At 29.9% G+C, this 12,633-nt stretch overlaps 1 protein-coding gene across 1 annotated transcript in view; it reads left to right on the top strand.

The window, feature by feature from the left end:
- LOC143250818 (DEAD-box helicase Dbp80-like) overlaps positions 1 to 10,393 on the top strand; it is a 45,672-nt gene extending 35,279 nt beyond the window's left edge. Inside the window, exons 9-11 of the mRNA XM_076501869.1 lie at positions 3,173 to 3,335; positions 7,666 to 7,857; positions 8,126 to 10,393. Of these exons, the coding sequence (XP_076357984.1) occupies positions 3,173 to 3,335; positions 7,666 to 7,857; positions 8,126 to 8,190 (420 nt within the window). The 3' untranslated portion in view covers positions 8,191 to 10,393. The remainder of the gene's footprint in view (positions 1 to 3,172; positions 3,336 to 7,665; positions 7,858 to 8,125) is intronic.
- Positions 10,394 to 12,633: the final 2,240 nt, after the last annotated feature.

The following is a 12,633-nucleotide window of genomic DNA, read 5'->3' as shown; positions in this document are numbered from 1 at the left end:
AATACAAAAGGGAACTTTTAACAAATCCTTTGACATGTGGAGGTGACAGAAGGGTCTTATTTTCTATTTTATAGGTCTGTAACCAAACAAAATTGAAATCTATAAAGATTATGGTTTGTTTGAACAATGACAATTTTATAGTGGGTAATTTACATTTAATTTCATAATTTCTAAGGGGGGTGAAAAAATAGAGACAAGACACCTAGAAGAAATGTGTCGCACAAGGGGAAGTTCGGGATTAACGTAAATATTACCTTATAAAATTAAGAACTTTAAACTTGTATACTATTAGAATATGGATTATTAGCTAAGATTTTGTGCTATACTAATTAGTATAATATAAAGAAAAAGTAGTTTAATAAAACAAAACTAAAACCTTGTGTCATGCACAGTATAGGATACCCATGGCAAAAGGGTTAATGTGAATTATTTTTCCCTGATCTAAATACAGGTTTAATCACAGTTTCCAAGAAGGTAGAGAGTTCTTTACTTGTTACATTGTGACAAGCAATTACTGTAAAACAAACAGTAACGTAACATCATCTAACGTGGTGGGATCCATGTTGCTGCCTTCCTCCTCTTCCACCTTTTCAACACATTTCCCTTCACAGATTTTGAAGGTGAAGTTGAGGAGGTCAAAATGGAGTGACATTTCCACCCAGTAGTTTTCTACCTACTGAATAGTTCTTGACATTTCCCACCTTACATATGCCTTTTATCTGTAGTTTTTTTTCTTCTTCCCTGTTAGTGCAATACCTGGCATTTGCTTCAGGAATCAATTAAATATTAATGTTTACTTCTAGTTTGTTACTTCCTCACATATAACGCAGAATATATTGTTAACTCATAGTTCCTTACACACAGTGGATGATGCTTCAGTCTGGTTTCTTTTTATCGTGTATACTAAAATGTTTACATTTAGTTCTCTTTCATTATTCCTTAACATTGTTACATTATTATAATTTATCTCAGGACAAGTCTCTGATTTGTTATGTTAATGTATTATTATTTCAAATGACCAGAAATATGAATTTAGGAGTTAATTGAATGTTAATATGTATCAAGTGTTTTGCCAACAAGATTGATACAATTTTCTTTCTTAACAGAAATATATTTTAATATACAAACAACAATACAATTTATAATAATGGTTATTACACATAATAATTTATATACAAAAGTTTTATAAACAATACCGTGTCTTTTATTTAGTATGGAACTGAATATTTTATTGACTGTTCACGATGAATGAATTAATTCTATGTTGATACACAGCTACACTTCTCTTGACGAGAAGAAAGTTGGCTTCTTGACTCTCAAGTTTGTTTGTTTTTTCCCCAGTAAATTTACCTAATGTCCTAATAGAAATACTAACGTCTGAAGTTAATTCACTGATGTTTATAATGTTTGAAATTTGTAAATATTCCTGATCAGATATCTGTATTTTCCCATTAATAAACATTTGCACAATTATAACTTCCAACTGTATATATACCCACTGTAGTAAATCACCAATATTGAAACTGTCTTTCCTTGTGTTATAACTTATAAATTTTAAGGTGAGGTTCTGAAAAGTTCAATTGGCCCAGTGTTACTGGTAATTATTTAGATATATACATTGTTGTTTCTTATGCTCAAGAATCTTCTACAAATTTAGAGAACAGACATGACTTTTGCAGTACACTTAACCATATAAGTTAGATACATTTCTGAATATATATTAGACTGAAACAAACATAGATAGTAAACTAATTACATAATAATAAATCTGTTACAACATGTACTTGTAGAAGCTAATATTTCATCATTGTATATTCTTTCTTAACTTACTATACTATGGTAATGTTTAGTTTTCAAACATTACTCCTTCACAAGTCGCACACAGACAATACTCCTTTTATCCCATATCTTTTTCTTCAGTTTTCTTTTTGGTGTTACTTTTGTTCTAAGTGGGCATTCTTGTCCAGACCACTCAGTGTTCTGTCATACTTTTCCTCTTGATGGTTACTCTTATTGTATATTCATAAACTGGGAGCTCTACTTGGAGCCTTTCTCCTTACCCTTACCATCTATCATGTATTTGCCCTTCTGACAGCAGGTGTGTGTATGCTCTTTCCAGTTTCCTTTTTTCAGCTCTCTCCCTGAGGATCTAGGCACATTCTCTGGTTTCCCCTATACAACCCCCTCCTCTTTGAGTGCAGCATGCGAGACTCTTTCTACTCTGGAGTTCCCAGCTGCTGGGATAGTAAACCATGAAAAATCCTCATTGATAAGGACCTCAAAATGGATGCTGTTAATTTTGATCAGAAGTTTTTGGAAATGAGACAATTATTATGCTAAAAATATTCTTTTAAGTTATTTTAATATTCTTTACAATACACAATATACGCTTTTCCATGCTGCTTTCTTTAAATTGGAATGAGTTATTCAAGTGTCTTTGTGAATATATATATTAAAAAGTAACCAACATAATATTCCGGTAAGTGCTACAAGATTCACAGTTTTAATAATTTTGGAAGTCTTATTATGCTTAGCTATGTTCCCCGTTCATTCTTTCATTATCAATGGAATTCTTTTTTTTAAATTTAAGCCTTAATGAAAAGATATTCTGCTAAAAGATTTTTTTTAAAGAGATACTTATTTTGTATTAAATGGACTCGTGTTAGTTAACCTACTATGAAATTTAAACAAATAAACTATCAAAACAGAATGAAGCAGACTTCAAAATTATCTTCTTTTGCAAAAGTTTTGGAACAAGAGAGGAGGAAAAATAAGGTTTATCAGTCTAGTATATGTGATAAAATCATAGTTATATTATTTATAGGTACTTTACACACCTTAAAACTTGTATGCATTAAAAACAAGAAAGATAAAGAAGAGAACTGTGAATAAATGTAATATAACTACATGTCCACTTAGATTCACAAAAGTAAGAGTAATAACTTGTACATTGGTAAGATTAATTTGTACTTCATTGCCAATTATATGGTCATTAATATGACGTAAATACCTATACTTTGTTATATCTTGATACAAAATATGATATTTTATATAGCTTACATCAGTTATTTGTATTTCTTTCAACATGTAGGAGATACTTTCTGTAACAATAGTTATAAAAGTGTTTGTATTCTACCCCACATGACCTTTCAGACTTGTATGTATTTAATAGACAAGAAAAACAGCATCCTGGTTGTCAGAAAAACTTACCAAAGAAGGACATGCTGTAGCTTTACTTTCAGGAGACTTGCAGGTTGATCAAAGATTAGCTGTCTTGAATAGGTTCAGAGATGGAAAAGAGAAAGTCCTCATTACTACCAATGTTTGTGCTAGAGGTAAAATTATATTGAATCTTAAATGCCTGTGTATTCTGTTTCAAATTTGATATTTTACATTTTAGAATTTGTAGTAGTTGGAAATATTAAACAGAAATGCTAGATTGTTTATTAAAGGGAAAATAATTGTATATGAATAATGAAGCAAGAAATGTTCAACTGTTAAAGTGTAATGTAAATAGACATACTTGTATGTAATTTTAAATTCTAATAACGTTTTCAATTATAATGTAAATGTGTGCCAAGATCAAACTGCAGATCAATATATCAAACATTTATCAGTACATCAGTGTATTTTATTTGGAAATCAATACTTTTGAATCAACTGGATATTACTCTAAAGGATATTTGTTAGAATTCAGAAATTTTGGAATTTTTTTCTTTTTTGTTTTCTCTTTCTGTTTTCCTTCTGTTCTTGGCATAAACTTACTTTTTAGAATCCAAGTAACAGATATCTGAAGTTTGAGGTTAAGCTGATTAAAATAAATTATTTTCATTCTATTCAAGTAAACTATAACAACTTCATTAAAATGAACACAATGCTGACTGTGCAGCAAATTATGTGACATTTTTTAGTTCTCCACATTCTAATGTTTAAACTGTAACAACTTCATTAAAATTAACACAATGCTGACTGTAACATGCAGCAAATTATGTGACATTCTTAGTTCTCCACATTCTAATGTTTAAACTGTAACAACTTCATTAAAATGAACACAATGCTGACTGTGACATGTGCAGCAAATTATGTGACATTTTTAGTTCTCAACATTCTGATGTTAGCTTCTTTAATATCTTTAATAATCTTGTTGGAATTATGTAATGCCTATAGTTAATAAGAAACTGAGAGGATTTGGACATTTTTATCAGAAAAGCGTTATCATTAGTACGATATGTTCTTAGTTTTAAAAGACTAAAAATGTGGTTTATACTTCTTAAAACAAATGCAAAACAAATTTCACGTATGTTATAAAAAAACAAACTTATCTTTGTTCACTGCATATTCGTTAAAATTGTAATACTGCTAAATCTATAAGTAACTTTAATAACTAAATCAAAAGAAATAGTACAGCTTTATGAACAGATGATGGGCCTTATATGAATATTATAGCTGTGAAAACTTGTATGTTGGTTGATATTTTTTCAGTTTATGTAAATTTAAAAATTTATATCAGTTGTCATTGGATTTATTCTTTTGATGATATATATTTAAGTTTAATATTTATGCATTATCAGTATATCATTAACATTTATGATATATCTGATATGGTTAATTAAATCTTCCTCATTGATTGCAGTACAGACAAAACTGACATAGAAAAAAATGTGTTATGTTTGGGTAATAAAAAGCTTTGTTCCTCATATTACATATCTAAAGCTTTTAAACATAACACTTGCCAAGTTGGGGGTTTTCTGGAGGTACTAGAGGCAGTGTTCCCATTTTGTTTAGTAAATTTAAATCTAAGGTGGTAGGCATTGAAGACAATGGTGAAAAGAGTCAATTCTGTTTTCAGACGTGGTGTAGTAACACTTGATTTGTTAAAATGAACAATATGGTCCATAGAAAGGAATTCATTGTGAAGATTATATACTAGTTCAGTAGTTGTCATTCTGAGATCCATCCTCCTGTTCTAAATTGCTCTTAAAAAACACATAGAGAACTAAATGAGATAGCAGAAATGATAGTAGACAACTTTTCTGAGCTCAGCAGAGTTAATGAAAGAAGATAGACATAATAAAAGCAGATTGTTCTTTCCAGATTTTTGAATAAATTGGCATGTAGAAAACTTTTTGAGGGAGAAAGAAAAACCTGATGAAGCAAATTTAAAAACTAAATTTTGTTCAATATGTTTCTGCTTCAGGAATTTTTTAATGAGAAATCAAAAAGTTTCCATTTTGTTTTGATAAAATGACATAGTTTAACCCAAGTCGTTGAACAAACTAGAAGGTGTATAAACAATGCTTATATTCATGCAGGATGAAGAACTCTCATGGAAGGTAAAATCTGGTGTTCTTGTGAGAATGGATAATTTAAATTTCAAAAATGTGAAAACTAAATATCTGACAGATGAACAAAAACAGGTTGTTGGTAGTCATTAGAATACCTTGGATAAACATTTTAAAGGTGATCAAAACTGAAATATATTTTACAAAAAGAAATATGCTTTGCAAAAAGTATTTGCACCACCATAATTTTTGTCTTTTGTAGTATAGGACAAGTTAAACATATTATGTATTATGTGGAAAACAATGTTTTATAATAAATATTAAAAGCGTCATTAAGATAGACATTTTGAGATTTTCTTAAATTACATCATTGGCATTAAGATTTCAAAAACAAATATATAAACAATGTTTTATAATAAATATTAAAAGCGTCATTAAGATAGACATTTTGAGATTTTCTTAAATTACATCATTGGCATTAAGATTTCAAAAACAAATATATAAACAATGTTTTATAATAAATATTAAAAGCGTCATTAAGATAGACATTTTGAGATTTTCTTAAATTACATCATTGGCATTAAGATTTCAAAAACAAATATAGCTCATAATATTTGAATTATGAAAAAAACAACATTAGGATTGAGCAAGGTTTTGTATTCAGGTGGAAGTTTAGAATGAACAGATTTCAAAGGTAACAGTGTAATTGTATGTATGATGAAATGTGTGGCAATACATGTGTTCAATAAATAACATTGATAGAATCTATTTATAAAGAAAGGTTTAAATGTAAATATATAAATACTGTATCTTTAAAATAGTATTTAATATTAAATAGAAACTGAGAATCCAGAATTGATTACACTAAGGACAACAAGAAGGACTTGTTATTAATTACTGTTAGGTGATCATTGAAAATGGAAAGGTTTCTTTAATAAAGATTGTCATTGTGCTTTCAGAATCAACATTTTAAAAGTTTTCTAGATGTATGGGATATTTGTCATTCTCACTGTGCAATTTGATACAAGACTTAGGTCGATTATTTAGTTTATATCTGCTTCTTACTGAAATTCTCATGTGCATGCATCTGCAGGTAATGTGTAATTTTACCATAATAGTTAGCTTTACAGCTACTACAAATTAATTTATGTATGACCTATGAACACAAGAGTGTGTGGAATGTCTTTGGTTTTAAATATATTTTTAATTTTAAATGTTGATGTAAATACTAACCATAACTTGATGTAATATGTTTGATTATTTTTTTAATTTGATGTTTGAGTTCAAAACTTTGCCAATGAAAGGAGGGATAAGAACTAGTGGATATTTTGAGATAGTGTGTGACTTTTTGATAGGTTCTATTTTATTTATTAAAAATTTTTGTGTGATAGAGTGTAAGAAATTAAGGGGATAGCCATTACTTTGCAGTATGTTTTGAATTTTTGAAATTTCTGAATGAAGATAGAAATCATCATGACAGATGTTATACACCCTGTTAAGAATAGGGTTATGGTTGAAGAAGTCTTGTATGAAATTGTCAAAATGAGTGTATAAGCCAGTAAATGTTTTCTTGCAGTAAATAGCTGTGGCAAAGAGATTGTTTATTTGAACATCCAAAAAAACTAATTAATTGTATTTTTCTATCTCACATGTAAAGTTTATATGTGGATATTGTGATTTTAGGTATTTCAAAAACTTGTGAATGGGATTAGTATTGTGAGACAGAAGAAGAGTGTTATCAGCTATGTAACACTGATTTGTAATAAAAGGAGCAGTTATCCAGCCATTGATGTTCATAATAACAGAAAAATATTTGCTAAGGTCAGATCTAGAGGTGATTCCATCACCACTTCATCTATCTGGTCATAAAGATGACCATTAAAAATGAAATGATTGTTTTTAGGGCAAGTTTAAGAAGCTGTTCAAATTTTTGTTGGTTAAAGTTATAGTGCAAAGGATTTTTGGTGGGGAATAACTGTTTATTAATTATTTTAGTTCTTTCCTCAAGTGGAATGTTGGTGAATAAAGACTAAATATCAAATCTGGCTATAATGAATTAGTCTGCATTAAGTAATTTAGATATCTCTTGAGCAAAGGAAAATGAATTGAAGCATTTCCTCACACTTGAGAGTAAGCTTAAGCCTGTCATTATCAAGGCTTTAAACTTGACTTTGTCATAGGTTGGATAATTTCCCCATATGTTACAAACTAGTGTTATATAGTAGGTATGTTGACGTTACTTTTGTACTCTTTCACAACACTGGTATCACCAAGAAGTCTTTAGAATACCTAAACTCGCAACATCCATGTATAAACTTTGCAATTTTCTAAAAAAAAAACACCAGCCATTTTTGTACTTAGCTTTTTATTTTTTATGACACAGGAATTGATATAGACCAGGTAACTGTAGTGGTCAACTTTGACCTCCCTATTGACCAGGCAGGAAGGGCTGACTGTGAGACGTATCTGCACAGAATTGGTCGGACAGGACGTTTTGGAAAGGTTGGACTTGCCATTAACATGGTTGATGGACCACGAACACTTGCCTTATTGAAGCAAATAGAAGATCACTTTGGTGAGCTCTTAAAACTTCTAAATGTTTAGTAGGGTACAGAATGCTAGATTTGAGTAATAACAAGAAAGTAAGTGTATACTATCTTATATTTATTTTTTTATCTTAAAAGCTTTGGCTGATGAGTTTATAAAATGTAGAAATTGCATGGTATGGCTTGTTTAGATTGCAGGTTTGTGTCTGTTGTAAAGTTATTGCTAGGACTAGGTATGTCATACTTTACTTTACAGCTAGAGATAAAGTTTACAGAGAATTTATTTTTTTCTTTTAGGGAGAAATATTTTAAAACTGGATGCTGAAGATGTTGATGAAATTGAGAAACTGAACCAAGACTGATCCACTGTATAAATTTACAACAAAAATAAATAAGAAAATGAGAATGTGTAAAGAGCAATATACATCCTACCTTTGTTGTTGTTGTTTGTTTTTAATCTTTTAAAATAAGGAATGCATAAAAGGATTTTTTTTAAAGAATGTAAAAGGCATCTTTTTCAAAATATTTCAAAAGATACATTTTAATGTGTATTGGTCATTTTCATACCTATCCCAAGTATGTATGGGGAATATTATTGTGCCTTTCATAATATATTAGGTATGTTTAATCCTAAAGTTTTTTTATAATATGTATTTTATGAATATTACAGAAATAGTCAGCTCATCACTAGTAAATTCTGATTTAAGTGTGCATATAGTTCTTTTTAAAGAATTAATTATGGGCTATAAGATATGCCTAAAGCAGATTGACGTGTTTTCACTGTGATGGTGCACCAGTGATAAATTAACTACATCACAAATTACCATAAATATTAACTTAATTGATTTAATAGTAGCCTACCATAATAGAAAGCCAAGTTTAGTTTTTAGAGGCCTAATATAACTTGCAAATACATTAAATAAAATGGATATATATATATTTTAAATTAAATGGTTTCTACTTTTTATTTTAGCTGACCAAGTATTTTTGTGTGTCCAATATTTTCTGCAAATTTGATGTCTGTTTTATTTTTTGTAATTTTATTTTAACTTTGACTAAATGTCTTGTATAAAAGACATAGATAATGTTCACCTTTTTATTTCTGTTGTTATTAAATCCCTAACTGAATACCCTGCTTTGTCAAAGTTAATATTTGACTTATTTAACTAATTAAGTTTTTGTCTTTTAAGTGAGTTTTATCCCATTCTCAATTAAAAAAAAACAAACACATGTAACCATTGGACAGTTGCCTGTTATATTACTAAAAAAGTATGGTACTTAAGCCAGCTAACTCTGGGTGATTAATAGTAATGGATGATCTTTATGGTAAGAGTTGTGTCTAAACTATGGTGCCCAATTATTGGTGACATGCCAGGGAGTGTTTCATGCAATTGTGTTTTTTTCTGTTCTAGCTTGCAGTAATTATCATTAACCTTCCTATCTAACAGATTCCAGGAATGTTATTTAGAGAAGGAAATAATGCAGACAGAAGAAGAAAAAAAAAAAGTGTAACAAAAATAGTATTTTTATTTATAATAGTTTGTGAATTGTATTTGCTGACTTATTTCTCTATTTATTATTTCCAAAACTGGTTTTTGAGGCATAAAAAAGGCTTCTAAAAGTAAGAATAATGAAATACAAGGGTTCTAGTGGAATATCCCAAGAGTTTGAAATTACCTACATTACTGATCATTCCAAATAACCATATTTGAGGATGTTAATCATGTAAATTGAGTTAACTGTCACTAATTTTCTGCTGTAGGATACCCCTTGGAATGAGTATTACCTCACTTTCTGGAAATACACAGAAACAGTGTTAAGCAAGCATATATCCTGTAAAACTATTGTAGTTTGTAACATTTGTCTAATGTGGAAGACGAAACATCATCTGTACATCATGTTAATGAGGGTGTTGCACAACTACATGCACAACACCTGCATGAAAAATTTCAAAATATTGCCACAATATATCTGAATAAAAGTGTATCCTATATAAGTTACAGAAGAGTAAAATTAGCAGTTCTTTAAACTATGTTACCCCTAAAGTTTTCAGAGGCTTAAACTTTCCAGCTATTTTTTTGTTAAATGTTACACCAGTATAAGAAAGTAAATGACAAATTAACTAAAAGACAAGATAAGTGTAGATGAAATGCAATTGTTTTATTTCATGGTTGTTACTCTTTAAATATCTAGTATATTATGGTAAGAACTTTTTGTTTGTCAAGTAACTTTATTAAAACATTAGAACCAACTTTAGATAAAAAAAATTTAAAACACATTGTTTTAATGGATAAGAGTAATGTTTTAATATAATAAACTTTTGATTTTTTTATTTCTTACATTCACTGTTAATAAATAAAAAGTACTCAACATTCAAATCTGGTTAACAATATTGTATTCTAAGTTCAGTTTTTATTTCTGTTGTGTATAAAAGCTGTTAATAAGTCTCATAAACTGCTCTTAAGTAGGTGAAACTTACTCATAAACTGTGTTTTCCATCTTGAAAGTACAACTCTGTCAACTGAACTTAATATTACAACTAAATAAACAGTTATTTCTAGTGAATCTCTTATTCCATACTATTTTATTATATATTACCAGTCTTACTGTCCTTAAATAATCATTGTAAGAAAACTTAATTTTTTGTTATCAATGACAAGTGGTGTGCTTACAAAGCAAACCAAGACTGCATACTTAGGTAAAATTGATTTTCAATCCATTAACATGATAATATTATATTTCCAAGATTTAGATTTAAAATGTTTACTTTCACGTGTTTAGATGTATCCCTCATAAAGTAAAATGAAATTAATTTTCAACAGTAAAGGGCCTGTCATGGCCAGGTGGTTAAGGCACTCAACTCGTAGTCTGAACGTTGCGGGTTCGAATCCACATCATACCAAACATGCTTGCCCTTTCAACCGCGGGGGCGATACAATGTTATGGTCAATCCTACTATTCATTGGTAAAAGAGTAGCCCGAGAATTGGTGATGGGTGGTGATGACTAGCTGCCTTCTCTCTAGTCTTAGACTGCAAAATTAGGGACGGTTAGTGCAGATAGCCCTCGAGTAGCTTTGCGCGAAATTCAAAACAAACCAAACACAGAATCCTCATCAAACCTCTATCTCCATCATCGACTTTACTGGTGAATTTCGAGATTGAAACATGAGTCATTCTGCACATTTAAACGAAGCAGCGAAACGGCTTGTTTAGTAGTTGCCATGAAAACAACGACAAAAATAAGAAACCTTACCTATTCTTTGCAAACCAAGTATTTCTCAAAGACAATGGTTTATTTATTTTTTATTATATATTCAACACTCTGAGTTTTACTTATGGACGTCAGTTGCTGGCTTTGTGTTAATTTTATTGTCATCTAGCACAGCTATAACTGACCAGTGTTGCAGTACATAAATAAATCGTTCTGGTGAAAACAGTGTTTTATTATACGTAACCAATTTTGCGGTTCATAGATAAATGATTTCAATGGTATCATTTGTTTGAGCAATTTTACCATTGCAGTTACAACAGTGCACGATGTAACTTTTTTGGATCAAAGTAATAATTGAAAGTTTTGTATGTACAGGGTGATGCAAAATTCACTCACAACAATGATTTTCATAAATTCTTGTATTTATTTGAAATGTGGGCTATTGATACCATAACATAATGTCACTTGTTCAGTTTGTTGCTTACATGGCGTTGATAATATTACGAATGATCATGCTTTTTGTAACTTTGTTTTAGACCTAATATATTTGAACATGTGGCAAACTAAATGTTTGAATGTATCCCCAGGAAAAAAGAGTAATAATATAAGATGAAGAGGGAATGTTTGTTAATCTCACGACCCACAGTGTCTTATCCATTTGTTAGTAAAAGCGACATCCGTGTATTGTCCAGTATCCAAATGATCAAATGCGTTGTAGGGTGGCCCAGTATCTTGCTTAAACTGCATATACAATCTGTATTTTTTAAAAAAATCCACGATTTGCATGCCAACATATTTATGCAAAATTCCAAGATGACCTTCGTCAGTTGCATTCAAACGATGGAAATGGTCCAACAACAATGCATTTTGCTGTTGATGTAAAATAGCGCCTCGCCTGTTGAAAACAGCAGAATGTTCAGCCAGTTATTCCTGCATTATGAATTGTTCATAAAACTCCACACAATGGTGTGGATCAATCCATTTACATTTGTGTAGCTCTGTTGATTCAGAATCAGTATGTACTTCTTTAGCTCATTCATGTTGTTTGTACGTGGCAAGTTAATCTAATTAGATTTGATAAGAAGCAGTCTACCACTGTGCCCGAGAGGGCCTTATTCATTTCTGTAGAAGGTACTTCATTATGTTTACTCACGATCGGTTACAGTTTCTAACCACAACAAACAAAAACAAGAGAGAAAGAGAAAAAGCTGACGTATTTTGCAAATTTCAGTGATATATAAATCAGTTTATATATTTATATATAATTATATTATATATATATAATTGTGTATATATATATATATATATATATATATACACAAAAAGTAAAAATGAACTAATCACGAACTTGATATATAAATTAAAGCGTCACAAGACGATATTAAGGTCGTTTATTTGCAGTCACGCGTTTCAAGCGTCACTGATCACACTGCAATATAAAATGGCGGGTAAAAATAAAACGTTACTATATTCGATTGTTGATGAGAACGTCATCAGAATCACGTGATTTGTAAAGTTTTCATAAAATTATTCATACCACTATTTTAGAGAAATTTCATTTAATTCCAGCTTATATTTATGGATAAAATGTTT

This window comes from Tachypleus tridentatus, chromosome 1 (assembly GCF_004210375.1).
Source record: "Tachypleus tridentatus isolate NWPU-2018 chromosome 1, ASM421037v1, whole genome shotgun sequence".
Taxonomy (NCBI): Eukaryota; Metazoa; Arthropoda; class Merostomata; order Xiphosura; family Limulidae; genus Tachypleus; species Tachypleus tridentatus.
The sequence above is the reverse complement of the archived record's forward strand: the minus strand, read 5'-3'. Positions and strand labels throughout refer to the sequence as shown.